Here is a 22,805-nt window from a genome sequence, read left to right on the forward strand (position 1 = left end):
AGCAGTGTGCCCTTGCTGCCAAAAAAGCTAGCGGCATATTGGGCTGTAATAGTAGGAATATTGCCAGTAGGTTGAGGGAAGTGATTATTTCCCTCTATTTGGCACTTGTGAGGCCACATCTGGAGTATTGCATCCAATTTTGGGCCCCCCACTACAGAAAGGATGTGGACAAAGAGTCCAGCGGAGGGTAACAAAAATGATCAGGGGGCTGGGGCACATGACTTATGAGGAGAGGCTGAGGGAACTGGGATTGTTTAGTCCGCAGAAGAGAAGAATGAGGGGGGGAATTTGATATCAGCTTTCAACTATCTGAAGGGAGATTCCAAAAAGGATGGAGCTCGGCTGTTCTCAGTGGTGGCAGATGACAGAACAAGGAGCAATGGTCTCAAGTTGCAGTGGAGGAGGTCTAGGTTGGATGTTAGGCAACACGATTTCACTAGGAGGGTGGTGAAGCACTGGAATGGGTTACCTAGGGAGGTGGTGGAATCTCCATCCTTAGAGGTTTTTAAGGCCTGGCTTGACAAAGCCCTGGCTGGGATGATTTAGATGGTGTTGGTCCTGCTTTGAGTAGGGGGTTGGACTAGATGACCTTCTGAGGTCTCTTCCAATCCTAATCTTCTATGATTCTATGAAGGGAAGGAATTCTCACATCAGACCATAGAACAGTAATGGAACCATTCTGCAGATCCTTTGTGTAGGCTCCAAGAATCTTTCTCCCCTCCCACCTTCCTGGTGGAAGTAATGGAGACCAAGGGGACAGGATCTGCATCTCAGTGTTTTAAAACATTTAAAAATGATTGGGCCAGATTGTGATATTAGTTATATCCATGTGAATCCAGAATAATTCCACTGAATTTAATGGAAAATCTGGACCGCTGTATCCATTTCCTACTCTTTTATCAAGAGAACTCTGTGAAGGGTATTCATTGCAGTACTTTGGGAGATATAATAGTATGATTCAATATGAATCAACATTTTCTCTTTGAGATGATTTATATTTAAATGAGTACATTACAATCCTTTTAGCAAAAGTGCAAATTGGTTCTCAAAGTCCAATGACATGTGGCTTGTTTTGCATAGTAATGGGTTTTATATAAAAGCTCCCTGAAGTGGAGATATGCCATCTCAACTCATTTCCGTAGGCCAGTGATTCATTTGGGTGCTGTACAATTACATATTCTCTGAATATATCACCAATTTTTATCTAATTTGCTTAAAATTTTAATGAGACAAGGTGGGTGAGTTAATATCTTTTATTGGATCAATTTCTGTTGGTGAGAGAGACAAGCTTGTGAACTTACACAGAGCTCTTTATCGGGTCTGGGAAATGAACTCAGAATGTCACAGCTAAATACAGGGTGGAACAGATTGTTTAGTGTAAGGAGTTAACACATATTTCAAGGAACCATTCAAGGTGAAGTCATATGTTAACACCTCTCTAGTCACGGAGTGTGGGATGGGGATAGGGAATGTTCTAGAGAGAGTTTCATGGATGTATGGTGATTGTTGATTCCATGCATGGTATCATCCAACAATTACAGTCCATACTAGATGGAGACCACATCCTGAAAGAAATCTTTCCTGAACCCCCTCTTCTGGCCTTCAACTAACCCCCCAACCTCTCCAAGCTCATGATCAGAAGCAAGCTCCCCACAAACCAGGACACACCAACTCAAAGTGGCACCAGACACTGCCAGAACAACAGATGCAAGACCTCTAGACATATCTCCACCGTTACAATGATCATCCCCATGACACATCTTTCAAGATCCATGAGTCCTACACATGTCTATCACAACATGTGAGGTACCTCATCCAGAACATTAAATGCCCCAATTATAAGTATGTAGATGAAATGAGACAATCACTATGCTCTTGAATGAACTCACACAGAACAATGATAAAAGACAAAAAACATATCACCTTTGGGTGAACACTTTTGACAAAATGATGACTCTATATCTGACCTCTCAGTCCTCATTCTCAAAGGAAACCTGTGAAACACCTTCAAAAGACGACCCTGGGAGCATAAATTCATAACTTTGCGAGATACTAAAAATCATGGACTGAATAGAGACACTGGATTTATGGCTTATTACAACAATCTATAACCCACTTAATACCCCTCTCTCCAAATGTCCTCCCCTCCCCTTATTCCTCTATGACTGGAGAGGTGTTAACCGGCCATTTCACCTTGAATTTTTCCTGTAAATATGTGTTATATACTTATGCTAAACAATCTGTTCTACTTTATATTTAACACCATGACACTTTGAATACATTCCCAGACCTGAAGGAGAGCTTTGAAAGCTTGTGTCTTTCACCCAAAGAAGTAGGTTCAATAAAAGATATTACCTCACTCACCTTGACTCTCTACTATCCTGGGACCAACATGGCTACAGCACCACTGCATACTTTAAATTTTAATGTAAAACATAATGAATGCATGTTGTGCACACTTCTCCTATAAAGATATATCAAGCTCTATATTTACTATCTGTCATAGATTTGAAAAATAACCTTATTTTTATGGGCCAAATTATGGATCTACACCAGCTAAGGAACTAACCCTATATGTAGGGTTGTTTGTGACTGATTATAACTAGCTTCTAAGTAACAAAGCCTGTGATGTACACACAATATACAGCTGGTTGCCGTGATGTGTAAGGAATTAGCTAAGAAAGTACCATTGGCGTTGATAGGAATTATGTGGCTAATTTTCAATGCAGCATAGGGTGACCAGATAGCAAGTATGAAAAATTGGGACAGGGGGTGAAGAGTCACAGGAGCCCATATAAAAAAAGGCCCAAATATCAGGACTGTCCCTATAAAATCGGGACATCTGGTCACCCTAATGCAGCATCATGAAAATATGACTAACTTTCTTATGACATTTCATTACTGCACTAACAGGGTAATATATAGATCATTAAACTGCAAGCTTGACCACTGAAATGCATTTTTGGTTCCTGAAGAGCTAGTTGGAAAATCTTTTTTTTTTTTTTGCTACTATAATATAGAACACATATTCTTGAAATTATTTTGTTGTAAGGACCGTGAAAGATATTAAAATCTTATTCCATCAGTCCAAATTGTGGTTTCATTTACCTTCATTCTGACCCTACATTATGTAGCAAATTGTCTGTAAAGCTTTTATTTTCTCTGTTTTGTCAGTTTGAGTGATAACTATACCCTGGTTTAATTAATCTCTGAATGAGCTGTCTGTGGCTAAAAATCATTTTCACCTACCTGCTTCAGCCTTCTGCTGTTTTTCAATCTTCTCCAGTCTCCCTAGCAAGGAGTCAATTTTTGTTTTGATTTGGGTTAATTCCTTCTTGATTGTTTGCAACTCATCTGATTTCACTGAGGAAGGAGAACAATAAAGGCAGAAAACATGAAAGAAACAACAATTTCACCCCAAAGACGCATCTGAATATATTCTGTCCCTTCCCCTGGTAAATATAACTCAAAGTACACTTCTTAATATCACTACACTCTGATTTTTTTCAGTTCTTTTGGTGAATGAGCATTTAAAACCAATTTTGTCGGTTACAAATGCGGAATCCCAGTAGAATGCATGGTACTAAATCTTGAGTGACAGCAGGTCATGTGGGGTTTGTAGCTCAATAATAAATGTTTGCGACAAACAACAGTTAAGGCTATATCAGATTCAATCTTGGCAAATGCAAGTAATGTTCAGTGACAATAAACCTATGATGTGACGTAGATTCAAATGCAGGGAATGATTCAAACATGACAGGCAATTTGCAGTTTAATAATGGTATTTTGCCGTGCAATTTTCTAATACTATAAAATAATAATAATAATTATAAAGAGTCCCTCCACAGCAGTAGGTATTTTTCAACAAGACTAAATAGTAACAAACGCTGGAGCAGCCATGAACATAATGTTTTGTCCCAGTCAACAACTTTATTGCAAAAGAAGGTGTTGAGTATTATTGCTTGTTAAAGCTTTCAATTCATAGTAACGTCTTGTACTTTTCCCAGCTGCAGATAAAATACAAAAATACTATTTTCATGATCATGTCTAGGGACTGGCAAGCCAATTTCAATAAATTAAGATCTCAAGTGAAATTCCAAAGTGTTTGCTGTACTTTATTTTTCATTTATGTGCACCCTTGCACTCTCTTCTTCCAGCTGGGCTTGTAAGAAGAAGTACTGATCTAACAGGAAGGACTGTTCATGGAGGTATTCTGGATTGATCAGAAACAGGAAGTATTGGAGACCTCATAAACAAGTCTATTCCCATGGAATTTCCAGCCCAGTTTTGTAGACTGAGGACAAACTATGGGTTCAGTTGTCCCCGTCCTGTAGGAAGAAATTATATGGGATCTGTACAAAGGTCTCATTCTTCCATGCCAGCACTGGATCTCGGGTGACCTCTCCCCACCTTTGCCACATAGCTCCAAAGGAGTCATATTGTTAAGGCTTCTGAAGGCAAAAGGGATCCTTATCCCAAAGAGTGAGGGGATGGTAGTGCAGAGCAGTTACAGTCATAATATCGTTATAATTGGGCTGTATTACCCTTCCACCCTTAGCTCCATGGGACTGGAGTGAATATGATGTGAATCTGCCTGACTCTGCCCCTTCTCCACACATAGATTCTGGACCACTGGAGAGCTTGTTGTGGGTCTGGGGAAGGGGGGAATACTGTCATGGAAGAGGAGGTCTCCCTTCTGTGCAACCCCTTATCTCTTGGGAGAACAATCAAGCCATATTACTATTGGGTACTTATCTGATCTAAACCTCTGAGCCTTCTGAGCTTTGTTCATCAATCAATTAAATCCAGATAACAAAGATAGAATACAGCATATTACTATTATGATAGAGGCTTCAGCAGCCTCTGTGACCTTGTTTTAATCTAGCAGTTTTCAGGCCATGCTATTCAGCCACCTGAAAATGCAGCAGTTACCCCAAGAGTGGTCCTTCCCATTACTCTGAAGCATTTTTCACAAGGCTTAAAACATTCTCAAAGAAAAATGGGTCTTGGGTTTGTCATTGCCCAATACCCAAATGTTGTAACAAAACGTTAAGGTTCTGACAACTTGTATAAGCAAATGCTATTGCTTCCCTTGAGGGAGAAGGGGCATGTTTCTATGAATAGTGGACTGAAGAAGCAGCGTGTATTCCAAGGTGATATGATGTGAATTTTCCCAACAGGGAATGCTGTGTGTCTGCTGCAGCCTGCTTAGAAGACTGCTGGGGATGCATCTAACATGGCCAAGCAGCAGTTTTGAGGTGCTCCCTCATTGGGAAGTGGCAGGCTTGAAAAACCTAAGAATGAAAAAGTCAGAATAGACATCACAAGAAACCCATGATATTTAGTTTCAACCTAAAAGACACACAGAATCCATCCCCATTGTGCAGGGGAGAGGTTGGTGCAGGATGAAAGGACATGCACATGGGGCCACCACTCAACCCATGCCACAAAACTCAGCTCCACAGGGGCTCCCTGTGTTCTACCATAGGGGCCAAGGTTTGGGAGAAAGAATGCGGTGGGAGGCAGGTCCGGATAACTCTGTGAATCTAGCAGTAAAACTCTGAAGTTGCAATAGCAGCCATGGATTGGATTAGCCCTACTGCTACTTGTTGCCTGCAGTGGGAGAACTTCTCCTCAGCCTTACAGGACTCCCTAGTGCCAAACCCATTTTCTCAAACTTTGCCTGAGGCAATGGGGCTGAATTGAAATGTTCCATTACAACAGCACATTTCAGGTCAATATTGAACAAAAAAGGGTAAGATAATAGAAAAAGACAAAGGCCGCATTTTTCAAATACACAACAAAAGCAACATTTGCTATACAACCACTCATGGGTGTGTGGGCAGGGGAAAAGGGAGACAGGTATTTGATTTGCATGACTTCTGATTTGCAGGGATTTGTGCAGGCCTTTGATTGTCTGACCCTCATGATCAAATTCTGCTTTCAGTTACATTTCACTAGTGTCTACCTGTAATAATTACCTAGAACTGATGGAATTACAGTGTTATAAAAACTGGTGTGAGAGAAGAACAGGCCAAGTGTTCATATATAGAAGAAAATGTAATGCATTAAAGCACTACAATTAAGATTTGTGTGTTACAGCTGTCATAGACGGTTAGCTCCTACTTTTTTAAAATTCTCCAATAAAACGTCCCGTCTTTCTGATTTTTTTCTAATAAGATCTCATCCAAGCAACAAAGTTTTTTACAAACATAAGAGACTGTGGTTACTATTACATATTTTCAAACATATTTATCTGCTTTCAAATACTAGGTGTGGCGGGGCCAGGCTACCCCGCCTTAGCCCGGAAGGAGTTAAGCCCCCGGGCGGACTGGGCATGCTCCAAGTGCTATAGGAGTATAAAGGGAGGGAGACCAGCTCATTCTGGGCTGGAGCCCGTAGGAGAAGGACCTGCCGGGGAAGCTCCTGCGGCGAACCAGCCACAACCGTTGGCTGCACCGGGAAGAGACGCCATCCATGGCCCACCGGCGCCCCGGCGGTTGGAGGAGACCCAGGGGACGACCGAATCCGCCAAGTACCAAGGACCCGATGACTCCTGGGAGACCCCAACGGAGAGCCTGGTAGGAAGGGACCCTGGGAAGGTGACAGAGTGGTACCTCCCCCCCCCAGGGAAACTCAGCGTGTTTTGGTCGGATCCCCCGTTGAGTTGGTGGAAAAGCACTACGCTACTGTTAGGGCCCTGGGTCGGGGCCCCCCTACTGGGGCAGTCACACCCCAACGACATGGACTCTGGCCGCTAGGCCACGCTACCCTCCACCCGAGGGTTGCTTCCGGGACTCTGGCCGATAGGCCCTACTGCCCTGTAGCCGAGGGCTGTGCTACAGACTCCTGCCGTTAGGCCACGTCTCCTTGAGATAAAGGGGACGTCATAGACTCTGGCCGCTAGGCCATACTGCCCTGGACTGAAGGGCTATTTGACGGACGGTGGCGGATAGTCCACGCCGCTCACAACCGTAGGGGCATGGACCGTCACACTAGGATAAAAATAATGGAATAGCTTACTTGGTTTTTATATTAGTTTGTGCTTGTGCAAAACACTATTAAAACAGTTCCTTTCCTCTGCAATGAGGAGAAGTGTCTTCTGGTATTTATTTTTCCTTATAAAAATTTGGAGGTATAATGACAGCCTGCACTCTGCTCAAACAGAGAATTAAGGTGGATGTCAATTACATATTTGAAATGGAAGTGCTATTGTTGAATTGCCCAATATTTGGAAAACATTATCTACCATAACTACAAATTGATTCACCTGCAAAATATGATTCAGATTTCTTTGTATAGAAATATGTCATATATTTTTATATAACCCCCTCCAGGTTAGTATAAAACATTTTATCTTATTACAGTATTTTAGACTTCAGTGCAAAAATGGGTTAGCTGATGAAGCCAAACATAAACTATATAGTCCAAATGAATTCATCCATTTAAAGGTACAGCTTGATATATGAAGTCTCTTCTTAAATACCTACTATCCATTCATAAACACACTAGAGAGAAATCTGTTTAGTATTTTCTTCCTGTTTGGAATTTTAGAAAAAAGAAATACCATACTTGAAAAGCTTCTGCATCTATTTTTCCAACAGAAAAAAAAATTGACATTTAGCATCAATAGAACAATTTCCATCTGCTGCTTCATACTATTAACCTATATGTGGTCCATTTTATGAGCACCTTCTTGCTAACATAGAACAATTTTAAATCAAAAGGCTAGAAAAATAAAAGAGAAAAATATGGTCAACTAAATTTAGGTCAAATATATTCAGAAAAAGATGCAAATTCACCCAGCTTATTTTATGTTAGAAGAGCAATCTGGGAGCTCAGACTTCTAATACTTCCTAGAGAAGAATTCACTGCAGTTACAATGGCTGTTTCCATTTTTTTTGCACATACCATGACTAATGGGCAAGACAGCCCCTTGTGGTGAGTATAGGAATTTGTGTTTATGACTAATACATCATTTATTTATAATGTTACTACTGCATTTCATGAGTCCACAATAAGTTTCTCTATAGGGTTCACTGTATTCAGAAACAGCCCTAAACCAGACCTAATCCAAACCTCTCTAAATTCCAGAGAGGGGTCCTTTGAAGCCTTAATGTAAACCCACCCCTACAGTTATTGGTATGGACCTGTGTGATGGGGCATATAAACCACGCATTGGAACTGAAAGGGTTAAGGAGCAGTTCTGGGTGCAGGTGACTCTGCTTTAGCTGGAGAAGGAGCTTCAAAGGGAGCCAGAAAGCTCAGAAGGGAACAGGCAGGGAAGGAGGACAGACCTATCCTGACAGCATCTGAACAGGCGTACTGCAGAAGCCTTCGCTGTCAGGAAGAGGATATCTTTTGCTTTCTTATGTTGGCCTTTGAGACTTTGTTGTGAGGGAAACGGTAGGAATTGTCTCAGGGAAGCAGCCTTGAGACACTCCAGGGTGCTTGATACTCTTTCCTCTCATAGGGCCTTGATTGTGAGCCTGGTGGAGCGGGAGGGCCTAGGCTGCCCTACCACCCACTGAGGGTACATAAACCACCCTTCCACAATCCCCCCTCACGAGTAAGGAGATGGTAGAGACTCTGAAAGCCCTGAGGTGAGGACAAGCTACATACAGGGGTCAGGAGATGAATTTAAGACTCTCCTTGTTGGGAGGATGTGGGACTCTATATGTTTTTTTGAACTCTGTTACCCTGGAAGAGGGCATTCTGAACTGGTGACCTGGCTGGAAGGCTTAGTCACCGCCTACCAAGATGCAGGCCATCACAGTGTTGGAGTGGTTGCTGGCAAGAGGCACTGGAGTCAGGGAAAAGTAGAAGCCCAGCAACCTAACCGCTAGATTATACTACCAGTAAGCCCAGCCCCTGAAAGAACCTAATTTTTGGTTCCAGTTCTAGTATGGATGAAATCTTGCAGAAACTGTTTTTCCTGTGAGATTTCTGCCCTAGCTGGTAAAAGTCTACTAGAGCAGCTGATTTCATGAGATTTCTGACATTATGTGATGAACCCTCACAAAAACAGCCAATATGATTTTGACATAATTGATTCTGCACCTTAGCCCAGACTTGACTTGACTTTGAATTAAAAAAAAATCAAGCAAAAAAAATGATGTTGCTCACTAGTAGAGAGATTTGCCACTTAAATAACAATAACATTTATTTCTAATTGTAATATATATTTATAATTAATTCAAAAAGTGTGAATTAAATGACAATGAATTGCTTTATCCTACATGTCAATCTAACAAAATTTTTCTGTACTGTGAAAAGAAGCAACAGAACAAACACATTCTCTGCTTTTAAACTTGCAGACCCTGAGGAAACTGCCAGGATATTTTCCTGATAAACACCTTACAATAAGCTGATTACATTCCTGTCCAACTCAACAAAATCATGTCTCCACCTTTATGATGTATTGGTTGGACCTGAAAAAAAGGGAAGTAATTCTAAGGAGAAATCAAGTGTGAAAGTCTATATACTGTACGCCTGTCTCCTTTTAAAAAACTTTTGATTTCCCTGGTTTATTTTAACGTGTGCTGCATGCAAAAAGAATATTTTTCTGTAATTTATTCAAGCATGTGAAAGGGATTTTACAACTTTAACTCATATGCAACTGTGAGAGAGTTTGAAAATCTAATTCAGGGGTTGCAAAAATGTGGCCTTAGTACTTTTAATAAGGCAGCCTACTGGTCTCTTCAATTTTAAGGGTCCAATCCAAAGCTCATTAAAATCACTAGGAGCCCTTTCATTGACTTTTGTGGGATTTGGATCATTTCCTAATACACAAGTATAGGCTTCTGAAGGCCACTTGAATCAAGATGGAGCACTGCATGTTGGGATCTAGAGTCCTTGAGCTGTGCTCCGTATTAAAAATATAGGGGTGCTGCAGTTTGCTCCATTTTATACACATGTGGCATGGCCCTAGGGGCTCATAGCAAGTTGCCAATGTGGCCCATAATTTGACAAAGTTTAGGTGCCCCAATCTATATTGGGAGCTATTAAAATCTTGATTTTTGCAACAATGCACTATATCCTGGAACAGAATTTCTTGGAATGGGTAATACGGCAATGTTGTGGTGTAGAAAAAAAACCTCAACTAAAATAATTTATCCTCCTGAGGCAAAGCAAACCCAAGAAGCCAATTCATATTAGACGATCAATGCAGACAAGTAAGGAATTGCATGCTTCTATACTAACTTCTCATAATGTACACTACAGCAATGAAAAATGAGGGCAACACTAGAGGAGATCTGCTCTATCTGCACTTTGATTCCTTACAGAATATCCTTATAGATTCAAGGGCTGGAAAAGAGACTACAAAACAAACAAACAAAACCCAATCACGTTTAATTGGGAGCTTCCCTCCTCTGCTAAATCTTAATAAATACATAGATTCTAAACAATGCTAAGTGAAAAAGAAAATCGTGAGGCATATGCTGTTTTTCAAAAATGATACTAGGAGTTTTGGTACATTATTGAGAGGACTGAGCAAATAAAAATAGAACGGTCAGGGAGCGGGGGAATATTTAACGGAGGATATACAAGTGAACAAGATGTGCAGTCCTGTTTGTGTCCATCTTCAGGGGAACCCAGAGACAAGGCGGGACACCTCCAGAGATACACCCAGAAAACACTTATTTTCTCAAGATTAAACATTCCCAGTTTTTTTACTTTCCTCATAGATCAGGTTTTCTAAACCTTTTTTTTATTTTTGTTGCTCTCCTCAGGACTCACTCCAGTTTGCCTACATCTTTTTCTCCCGTTTTCACTCAAAACTAAACCCAGTAAACCAGCAGAGGCCTCACCAGTGCCAAGCAGAGTGGGACAATTTCCTCCCAAGTCTTACATACAACACTCCTGTTAATATACCCCAGAATGATATTAGTTTTTTTTGCAGCTACATCACCTGTTGACTCAAATTCAATTTGTGATCCATGATAACCTCCAGACTCTTCCTAGCAGTACTATCACCTAGCCATTTATTCCCTATTTTGTAGTTGTGCATGTGATTTTTTCCTTCCTAAGTGAAATACTTTGCAATTTTTGTTATTGAATTTCATTGAAGTCAGATCAATTCTCCAATTTATCAAGGTTTTTTTGAATTCTTATCTTGTTTTCTAAAGTGCTTGCAACTCCTCCCAGTTTGGTGTCATCTGGAAATTTTATAAGCATCCTCTCCACTCCATTATCCAAGTCATTAATGAAAATATTGAATAGTACCACACCCAGAACTGTCCGCTGTGGGACCCCACTAGATATACTCTCCCAATTTGACAGCGAACCATTGATAACTACTTTTTCAGTATGGTCTTTCAACCAGCTGAGCACCTACCTTATAGTAATTTCATAACAGACCACATTTCCACAGTTTGCTTATGAGAGTGTCATATGGGACTGTGTCAAAAGCCTTGCTAAAATCAAGATATATCATATTCACTGCTTCCCCCCATCCTCTAGGCCAGTAACCCTGTCAAAGAAGGAAATTAGTTTGGTTTGGCATGATTTGTTCTTCACAAATCCATGTTGGCTTTTCCTTATAACCCTATTATCCTTCAGGTGCTTATAAACTGATTGTTTAATAATTTGTTCCAGTATCTTTCAAGGTATTGAAGTTAGGCTGACTGGTCTATAATTCCCCTTGTCTTCTGTGTTCCCCTTTTGAAAATATCGATACTATCTTTGTCCTTCTGCATTCTTCTGGGACCTCACCTGACCTCCATGAGTTGTTAAAGATAATTGTTAATGGTTCCAAGATTGCTTCAGCTTCTTCCTTAAGTACCCTAGCATGAATTTCATCAGGCCTTGCTAACTTGAATACATCTAACTTATCTAAATGTTCTCTAACCTTTTCTTTCCCTACTTTGGCTTGCATTCCTTCCCCCTTGTTGTTAATATTAATTAGGTTGAGTATCTGGTCACCATTAAACTTTTAAGTGAAGACTGAAACAAAATAGGCATCAAACACCTCAGCTTTCTTGGTGTCATTAGTTATTAGCTATCCTTCCCCACTAAGTGGAGGACCTACACGTTCTTTCATCTTTCTCTTGCTTCTGATGTATTTAAAGAATCTCTCCTTATTGCCTTTTATGTCCCTTGCTAGGTGTACCTCATTTTGTGCCTCAGCCTCTCTGGTTTTGTCCCTACATGAAGCTAGAAGCTATTCTTTTATACTCCTCCTTAGCCATTTGTCCATGTTTCCACTTTTTGTAGGATTCCTTTTTGATTTTCAGGTCATTAAAGAACTCCTGATGGAGCCATATTGGTGTCTTACCATTCTTCCTATCTTTCCTTCACATTGGGATACTTTCAGTTGTGCCTTTAATATTGTCCTTAAGAAACTGCTAACACTCCTGAACTCCTTTTCCCCCTTAGATTTTCTTTTATGGGACCTTACTTCCAGTTCTCTAAATTTGTGAAAGTCTGTTTTTTTGAAGTTCATTGTGATTATTCTGCTCACTCCTTTTCTTTAGAATAATGAAATCATCATTTAATGATCACTTTAACCCAAATTGCCATTTTCAGATTCAGTACCAATTCCTCCCTGTTGGTCAGAATCAAATCTAAAATGGCTGTCCATTTGGTGACTTCTTCAAGTTTCTGGAACAAACTGATGTCCCCAATACATTCCAAGAACTTACTGGAAATTTTGTGTTTTGCCATATTACTTTTCTGACAGATGTTTGGATAGTTAAAGTCCCCCACTAGAATTAGATCTTGTGTTTGGATATTTCTTTTATTTGTTCTAGAAATGCCTCATCTATAGTCTCTTCCTGATTTGGTGATTTATAGTAGACCTGTATTATGATATCGTGCCTATTTTTTACCCTTTTCACCTCCCACCGCCTTCTGGATCTCAGTGGGGAAAAGTGGATTTAACAACTAGGAGATGCCCCTAGCCTGACCCTCCTCACAATGCTGGATACACGAGGTGCTGGTTGCATATAGGAATTGTTCTGGACACTGTAGTGGTAGTGGGGAGTAGAACCCCAGGAAGAAGCAGAAGAAGGAGGGCAGTCTCACAGTGGTTGACATGGATGGGTCATGGTATTTGAGCAGTCAAGGATGAACAGTTTGGCGACAGAAATTGAGACTTCCTGCTCTTCCTATCCACCACCTCATGCTGACCTTGCACAATCACTACAATTACTCTGCACACCCATCTCAGGCTGGGGCAATGCCTGTGGCTTGTTGCTGTACCCCATCATTGCCCAGCACTTCTCTCTGGTTTTATTACAGAAGGCCCAGAATCTGTAGAACATACATGACTGGTTTCTATCATTACCTGTCTCCAGTGGTTCTGTCCTGTACAAGGAACTACACCTGTTCTGTGAGAGACAGTGAGTGTGCCCTGCCCTGTCCTGTTTATGTTTTTACACACAAGGACACCATGGTGGCAAAATGGGAATGTATTTTTGCAAACTCCACCACACCGGAATGGGGCTGTTCAAGCAGGGAAAATCCAGTATGTTATCTCATTATTATGATGTCATGTTTGTAAGCCTTTTCTTGTTTTACTTTCCAGTCATGTGTACTGTTGCTGAATTCATGTTTTTTTCCTCTCTAGGGGCGCTATTAAGTGGTGTCCAGATCTTCTAAGAGGATCTTCCTCTAGGCCCCTCCATGCCGCCTAGGGCCTGACTCTCATCCCCCTTTTCCTCTTCTTCCATTGAAATTACAGGGGAATTTATCACTCCACAGGAGGGGTAGGGAGAGATAGATGGGTGCTGAAGAGACATGTGGATGTAAGGGAATTTCCCAGGGCATGTTTTGGGAGGTGATGATGATGAGGGAAGTGGGTCAAGTCTATTTTTCTTAGTTAAGTCCCTGATCTGAGTGCAACTAACAGACTACTTTGAATATTCTCTGAAGGCCCAGCCCTGCTTTGTGTACCCTCTTGAACACTAACAAGACACTAATGATATCAATGAGAACAGGACTGGGCTCGTAATTCCCACTGAAATCCGTGGGAGAAGGATTGGGCCTCAAACTGTCTACAACAAAATACTCGATAATGTTGCTTAATTACAGCCTATTTCCTTCATGTATAGCAGGTGCATGAGCTTCCTGTCAATGGAGGTTTTTAAGAACAGGCTAGACAAACACCTGTCAGGGATGGTCTAGGGAGGGATAGCTCAGTGGTTTGAGCATTGGCCTGCTAAACCCAGGGTTGTGAATTCAATCCTTGAGGGGGCCACTTAGGGATCTGGGGCAAAAATCTGTCTGGGGATTGGTCCTGCTTTGAGCAGGGGCTTAGACTAGATACCTCCTGAGGTCCCTTCCAACCCGGATATTCTATGAATTGCACAAATGGAAAATTACTTCCTAGGAAGGAGTACTGCAGAAAAGTCTCTGGGGGTTATAGTGAATCACAAATTAAATGTGAATCAACACTGTTGCAGGAAAAGTGACCATCATTCTGGGATGTATTGGGGGTGAGGGATAGCTCAGTGGATTGAGCATTGGCCTGCTAAACCCAGGGTTGTGAGTTCAATCCTTGAGGGGGCCACTTAGGGATCTGGGGCAAAATCAGTACTTGGTCCTGCTAGTGAAGGCAGGGGGCTGGACTCGATGACCTTTCGAGGTCCCTTCCAGTTCTAGGAGATGGGATGGGATACTTCATCCTGCCTCATTGTGGGGTGACCTCTTGAGGTCCTTTCCAGTCCCTACATTTCTATGATTCTATGAGATGCCAAGGAGATCTCATGGCATTGAAAGTTTGAACAAGCCACTTTTGAGGTAGAGGAAGATGAACAGTAGACAAGTGTCAACATTACAAATCAGGCTAATTTTTAAATGATCTGTAACTGAAATGCCATTGAATAGATTTCCTCCAAACTTGGGAAAATGTTTTCCTTGGCTTTCAGAGTAAGTCTGGCAATTTTCAAAGCCAAACCAATTTTCCAAGCCAAAGTAATAAAGGGACTAAAACAAGGAGCTGCAATGGAACATGGTAACAACCTTAACCAGAGTAACCATCATGATAACAGTTATAAAGAGTTTCCCCTTATTAAAGCAAGTTCCAAGATAAGCTAACTGATATAAGCAACTTACATTTGGATCCTGAAGAAGACGCCCCACTAGACGTTGATCGCGATCCCCCTTTCATGGAAAAAACCCCTTTCCCTCTACGAGTTGCTGTCATGGCCACACGAGGGCGCTTCAATGGTATCACTGCACGAGGTGGTGGTGGGACACGACCATGGTAATCAAACAATCTGAGAAAAAATGAGAACAGTTTTACAAATGCTGAGATATGGTTTTATGTCCTGGTGATCCTGTCAACTAAATTTTCGTGTTATTTTAGAGGAAATTTCTCTTTGAAATCAATCACTTCATATCACAGTCAAATTAGATTTCAAGGACCTCTGCACATTAAGTGCCATATTTGGATTTCAGTCACAGCCCACTGTGCATAGCTCTCGGATTTTGTGTAATTTAAATGAGGGATGCTTTATGGAGCTCTGTTATTTGCATCATGGAAAATCCATCTCCTGCTCTCTGCAGATCCACAGCATTTCATTGCGCACAAATAACTGCTGCACATTTTGTCGTGATGACATTTTGGCTCCTTTATTACAAGCATGGGTTTGGATTTTAGTTTTCCAACTCCAGACTGCACATACATTAAAGAGGATGAATAGTCCTGAGACCAAACATTGCCATAAAGAAATATAGTGCAACAGTGTCATGCTGCCAAATGATGGATTTCACCACCCATGCAATTGCATAAGGGACATTTCACTGAGAGAGGTGTGCATCCTTCAGAGGAAGGCATTAAAAGAGTGGAACCTGTCCAAGACAGAGTGACATGTATTTGTATTCTTTTTAATAAAAGATGGAACACTTTGGAACCACCAACACTCCTAGGACTACTTTAACGGATGCCCCTGGTGTGGGCCCTCTGCATTATGGCAACTATGAATTCAAAAAACTCCCATTTAAGTAAATGAAAATACTCCCTAAGTCCCCACAATGGAGTGTTCCACAACTAAATTCCTTGAATCCTAAACACAGTGGATCAATACCAATTCACTAATCTGTGCACAAGTCAGGGAACAAGGGGAAAGAGATAAAAAGGTGACAGAAAGCCTAAGAAACGTATATAGAACATAAAAGCTGTGGGCTAGGGAGGGGATAAAAACCTGGACGATCTAGGTAAGGGGATTTCACCACCTCATTTATATTAACTTGCCCCTTCTTGCAAGTCCCCTTGCAAGTCCTATGGTGATCAGTTTCTGTGGGTGGGAAGGGGCAGCAAGGGATGGTGATGAGTGGACACCAAACCACAGAAGGTCTGAAGTTTCCTGAGCACTGTAATGCCCCCGGGCAGGGTTTTGGGGCTAGCTGCTGATGCTGCTAGGGGAGCCAGGCTGCCAAGGGCCTAGAGGGAGACAAAGGGAGTGGTCAGGAGGTGGAATGGAGGCATAATTTACAAATAGTGCTGGTCTCTGGTGGATTTCAGCATATATATAAAAAGAAGAACAGGAGTACTTGTGGCACCTTAGAGACTAACAAATTTATTAGAGCATAAGCTTTCGTGGACTACAGCCCACCAAGCTTATGCTCTAATAAATTTGTTAGTCTCTAAGGTGCCGCAAGTACTCCTGTTCTTCTTTTTGCGGATACAGACTAACATGGCTGCTACTCTGAAGCATATATATAGGTTCTTTGTGCTGAACTTCCTTCCTGTTCCTCCGGGAGGTGAACACCAAATCTGACGGAACATTGAGGAGGAAAATATGCTAATAAAAACTCAGTTTCCAGTCCTCTGTGCAGAAATAGCAGGGAAAGAAATTTGCTCTCTGTGTGCAGTGCTGCTCTATAGTCCCTTCAAACTTTAGTGATATCTAACAATAATATTTATATATTGCTTTATTTTCAGCGCAACCCTGACACATCTCCTGTGACTGAGCTAGGTAAATATGTGGAAATAGAGGCACAGACAGAATAAGGACTTGCTCAGGGTCAAATATCAATATCAGAACCAGACCCAGAATTAGAACTCAGGTCTCCTAATGTATGTTCTGCCTGATACATGCCTAATCCACAGGACCAGAGTGCCTTTACTTGTCTAAGTCTTAATTCCACAGTCATTTAATCCTGCTGTGTCATATTCTCTTATTACAACCCTGTGCCACATGGAATAATGGTTCCATGGCTGGAGTCCTTCAATTTAAGGTGAATATTCAATTCCCAACATAGTTAACTAACTGTGTATTCAGTTCATCACAGTTCAACACTATTTTCTACTGTACATATGGTATGCTTTATTATCAATAGAGCCCTACCAAATTCACAGTCCATTTAGATCTGTTTCATGGCCAGACAGTTTTAAAATTGGTCAATTTAATGTTTTCAGCTGTTTACATCTGAAATTTCATGGTGTTGTAACCATGGGGGTCCTAACCCAAAAGATACGCAGAAGTGGGTCTGATCTCCCCCTGGGCAGGGAGCTTCTTGCAGCAGGGGGAGGCACTCAGAGGTGGGTCTTATCTCCCTCCCCAGAACTGCTATGCAAAGGAAGGACAAGTCCTGTCCTTCCCTAGACCAGCAGAGACTCACAGCTAGGAGTCCCCTGACTGGGGTGCTCCCAGCAGCAGGGGGATATCGGACTCACCTCCACAAGTCTCCTCCAGCTGCAGAACCTCCAGGGCTGGAGCTTCCTGCAGCAGGGAGAGGCACTCCAAGGTGGGTCTGATCTCCCCCAGAAAGTGAGAGCGGCCGTGCAAGAGCAGGGGGAGGACAAGTCCTCTCCCTTCTCAGCCCAGCCAGGACTTGCAGCTAGGAGCCCCCTGGCTGGGGCACTCCCAACAGCAAGGAAGAGATCAGATTTCATGGGGAAGGGCTTATTTCATGGTCTGTGACACATTTTTCACCGCCATGAAATTGGTAGGGCCCTAATTATAAATCATATGATTTGCCATATTGGATCCAACCAGTGCGCCACTATCCTGACAGATGGTGACCAGTACACAAAGTTTCAACAGAGGTGTAAGATATCCTGTAGTGGGCCATTCTAGAATTACCTGTCCACATTGGAATTTTCTACCTAACCTCCGACAGTTAGTATTTGGATGTGACACAAAGGCTCTTTGGCAAAGGATCCCCCCGTTCTTTGCAAACAACTCTCACCTCAGACCTGACAAACTCACTACATCAAACATGTCTTGCAGGACATTTATCCATAAAGATTAAGGTCTACAGAAAGCTAACTTGTCAAGATTCATAATCATTGTGACAGGTATATATGGGTAATATTTAAGGAAGAATGTAATTATACTGAACATATGCTTTATGGACTTCGAGTAAAAGATAGTCACCAGAAGATCATATGTCTAGCTGATGGCCCAGTCAAGGGAGTTGCCCTGTCCTGGTTAGCCGGTGATGTAATGGAAGGCTCAGTTGTCTAGCCTTGCTCAATCCCAAGACTATGAATGGAAAACCATCAGAGACAATCACAAACAATTGAAACCCTTGAAGGTAAATGAAGGAACATTAAAACATACAATCACCCTATGAATAAAGGTAAAAGACTCTTTTGGTATCACATAGGGTGGAGAAAGGCACCCTGTATCCTTTCACTGAGGACACATCTTGGGGAGCAGAGATGTTCTCATGAAAAATTGGATCCTGGCTCCTGTGAAGCTGGCCATCTCTGTAACAGACTGAACTTTGGAGTGGAAAACCTATTATTAGATAAGAAAGGCAACTCCTAATAAGAGTAGACCCAGCTTTGCTTTTTATGATTTTGTTTTGTATCATAACCATTTGTTTCCACCACTCTCTCTTGTTTCTAGTTAGCTCTCCATTCTTTTTTAAATATGCCTTTTATTAAAAGTGGTGATTGTTATACAGAGTGGGATTTAAGTTTAAACTGGAGTACACTGCTCCTCTGGGGGCAAAGGATCTAGGATTTCTGTGAGTAACCAGTGTCAGGGACTGGATACCATAGGGGAATGAATCAAAGGGACTTAGGTACACCTGTTGTTAACCTGCAAGGCAAAGACAGGATTGGAATAGCCCAGAGGAGAGCACTTTAGTGGCTAATAGCCTGGTTGTGTTAGGAAGCTAACTCCAACCACCACAGGCAAGACCATAGACTGTCTTCTTGCTCTTGTATTAAGAGAAATAGTAAATAGGAGTGCCCAGTTCTACACCATGCTTTCTCTCTCTACTACTCGCTATTTTGTATACCTCTATCAAATTCCCTCTCATTCATCTTTTCTCTAAATTACACAATCCCAATCTTTTCAATCTGTCTTCATATGTAATTTATTTCTCATCTCCAATCATTCTTGTTGCCCTTTTATTACACTTAGATTACTGAATCCTAAGGTAGGTTGTAGAGTTGCAGAACTCACATAACTTTCATGCTTGGGGAGAATCAGTCACAAAAAAGTACTTTTTGAAATGCTTGTACACAACTCTGATCAAGAAATTCAGAGCAAGAAACCAGGGAATGTGAAAACACCACAAATTAACCTCTCTTAGGACAAGGTCACTATACTATTACCAGGGTCTGATAAACTGGGAGTATGATGAGGTGCTGGCTCGCAGTTCCAGGTGTCCACCATCTTCAGTGCTGTCCGAGATGTTAGGGTCATTGAGTAAGGCAGTGTTTCCCAAACTTGGGACGCCACTTGTGTAGGGAAAGCCCCTGGCGGGCTGGACCGGTTTGTTTGCCTTCCCCATCCACAGGTCTGGCCAATCACGGCTCCCATTGGCCGCGGTTCGCTGCTCCAGGCCAATGGGAGCTGCTGGAAGTGGTGTGGGCTGGGGGACGTACTGGCCACTGCTTCCAGCAGCTCCAATTGGCCTGGAGCAGCGAAATGGCCAATGGGAGCCGTGATCGGCCAGACCTGCAGACGCGGCAGGTAAACAAACCGGCCCGGCCCACCAGGGGCTTTCCCTACACAAGTGGCGTCCCAAGTTTGGGAAACACTGGAGTAAGGGATGCAAAACAAATGGCCACAAAGAAACCCGCACAGGTGGCCTATTGGATGAAAATGTCTTTGTTTCTAAAATGCTTCCAAGTATAGATTTACAGGACACATTATCCCTTCATTTGTTTTCTCCCTAAAATTTCAGGGCCCAATTCTGTCCCTGCTATTTTCCCTTTGCCCTGAATAAAGGGGTTCCCCTGGTGGCGTAGTGCTGGCAGAGCAGCCCCAAGCTACCCTCCTCTGCAGCCCCAGTGTAGGTGTGTGCTGGAGGCAGGCTTATAAATAGGAGGGAAGAGGTGTGGTGAAAGAGCACTGTGCTCTGGCTATTGTGGGTCCCAGAGTGTCCAACGGGCAGCTATTCTAGATAGCACTTGGAGTAACACTTTGTGCTGCTCTGACTCACACCAAGGGATGGGAAGACCCTGAATCAAGAAAGAATTTGGAGAGAACAAAGGTGGCATTAAGCCCTTCCCACGCACTGATGGTTTGTTCTTCGTGCAAGGTGCTGTAAAAAAAATGGCCCTTCTCTGTTCTGCATACCCTATCTGAATCTATACTGCTGCAATTGCTGCAAAATAGTGTATGCAAATGATTACATGATGGCAGATCTATTCAGCTTTCTAAAGAGAGGCCTGAAAGAACACATTTCTCAGGATACATTTCACAAATATAAACATCAAGACAAACTCTTTCTCAAACCCTCATACTTAAAGAACTTCCACATCTACAATGTATCCCAATGAAATCATACTGGCGAAGAACTCTGCAGGGATAAGAAACCACAGACTTCTTTTTATATCCTTTAATTTTTCAGTAAAGGAAAAGCTCAAAAAAGGGCCTTCAGAGAGTTAGGACACCAACAGAACTGCTTAACATGAAGAAATGGAAGGACACAGGGAGTGGGGGGATGAATCTTCAAGGTTTTCTGTAAATCTAATCCTAAATTGAGTCTATTCCTAGAGAGTTTTTTCTCGAATATGCAATAAAGATAATTAAATATGAATATTGTGTAAAATTAAAACCAAATCCCTCTCTAAGTTAATTATGTGACAGCATTATAAATAAATAGTGAAAACTGTGTAGGATCTGTAGAAATAAAACCACACGTACCGATTGTAGAAATCATCTCTGTAGTAATCATAGTCAAAGACATAACCTCTGTGGAAAGAACACAAAAAGCAATAATGAACTGGCATATAGAAAAATTACTTTCATTAAAATATTTGTGGTATTATTGTAATACTAATTTATTTTCACAGTCAAAAACATTTGAAGACTATTTCCAGCCTCCCACATTTATATAATTGTTAATGCATGAAAAGGATTTAGCAAGGTTATTTCTAAATCTGATGTGATGCCATTTTGCATACTACCATGCTGTTGTAGATTTGGGAATGTGAATTATTATTAACAGCCCCTACACATAGCAATGAAAGAAGCTGGCAGCACATATGGAAAGAAATTAATATAGCATAACTGTTCTGTGATTAGATGACTATTAGAATAATTCTTAGGGCTCAAATGAGGCAAGGACTCCAAATCTGTGGCCTTCCTCTTCCCTCTTTCTGTGTCCATCTAGGTCAGTGGTCTCCAATGCGGTGCCCGCGGGTGCCATGGCGCCCGCTGGGGCATTTATGTTCACCCGCCTAGTGCCCAGCAGGGGAGAGAAGCTGCGGCCCCGTGCCTGCCGGGGACAGAGAACTCCAGGGCTGCAGACTGCAGGCACCAGTGTTCTCTGTCCTCGCGGCTTCTCTCCGGCTTCTCTCTTCTCTCTGGATTCATATATTATGTAATATTACATATGATGTTTTTCATATTATTTAATGTACAAATACAAAATAAGCCTTGAAAAATTGTTGGCACCTACCACACTCTTCTGAAAACATGAATGTGCTACTGGCCACAAAAAGGTTGGGGACCACTGATCTAGGTTATCCAGTGACCTGGGAAGGTCAGAAAACAAGTGGGAGAGTCAAAAAGGCCTGTAATTAAGACCAACAGGCAGGGGATGAAAACATTTGACCCATGAGAATATGAGATGGTGGGACTGTTGCTGCCTGACCCTTCTAACTGAAAAATCCCTAAACATATACCAGGAGAAAGAGAAGTGATTCTAGGAAAACAGATGATGTATCTTACAAACACTAACTTCTCCCTGAGATTTGTTTTCATGCCATTCCTTTAGGTTTTGAAAGGGAAATACATGCCACTTTGAGAGAGATGGGAAAAAACTGTCTGGAGGCATGCTGAGTAAGGAGACATCAAGGGAAATACATGCAGGTGGGAACTGGAAAGGCCTAGAGAACAACTATGTTTGATACGAGAAGTGCAAAGTCAATTTAGCATGGTCATTCCTGAGTATCCCAGTCACAATAATCACCTCTTGCCACTGTAGCGAGTGTCAGTAATGAAGTCTATCACAATGGCCAGAAAAAAGAAGACCGAGGAGCTGGTAAAAGGTCTGTACACAACAAAATGAGCTGCAGGGGATTTTTTACTCTCCCAGCTACTGCAGGTAGTCGGTCAAGGTCAGGGAAAACAAAACATACACTGCTTCAGCCACCTGAGAGGATAAACTATTGCAAGTAAGTAGGGGTGAATCTCATTATAAAATGAGCCAGGAGAGCAGGAATAAAAGGGAAGAAGATACAGAAATTATCAAAGGAAAAAAATAGAAGATTTAGACAAGAAACTAGAAAAGAAAAAGGAGAGATGGCAGGATTTAGAAATGATGAAGAAACAGAAGAAAATGTGTGCAGAAAAAAAACAACAATGGAAACACACAACAGTAGGTGTTTTATAAGGGATGGCTCTTCCCCGTGGTAGGATGTGTTTTGGACATATTATTGTACCTGG

At 41.8% G+C, this 22,805-nt stretch overlaps 1 protein-coding gene across 13 annotated transcripts in view; it reads right to left on the reverse strand.

Annotated features, from left to right (window-relative positions):
* RALYL (RALY RNA binding protein like) overlaps window positions 1-22,805 on the reverse strand; it is a 574,454-nt gene that overhangs the window by 25,913 nt on the left and 525,736 nt on the right. For all 13 annotated transcript variants that reach the window (XM_054018798.1, XM_054018800.1, XM_054018790.1 and 10 more), the window contains 3 exons: window positions 21,060-21,107; window positions 15,058-15,221; window positions 3,250-3,363 (listed from right to left, as the gene is read on the reverse strand). In XM_054018798.1, the coding sequence (XP_053874773.1) occupies window positions 3,250-3,363; window positions 15,058-15,221; window positions 21,060-21,107 (326 nt within the window). The remainder of the gene's footprint in view (window positions 1-3,249; window positions 3,364-15,057; window positions 15,222-21,059; window positions 21,108-22,805) is intronic.

This window comes from Malaclemys terrapin, chromosome 2 (genome assembly GCF_027887155.1).
Source record: "Malaclemys terrapin pileata isolate rMalTer1 chromosome 2, rMalTer1.hap1, whole genome shotgun sequence".
Lineage (NCBI taxonomy): Eukaryota > Metazoa > Chordata > Testudines > Emydidae > Malaclemys > Malaclemys terrapin.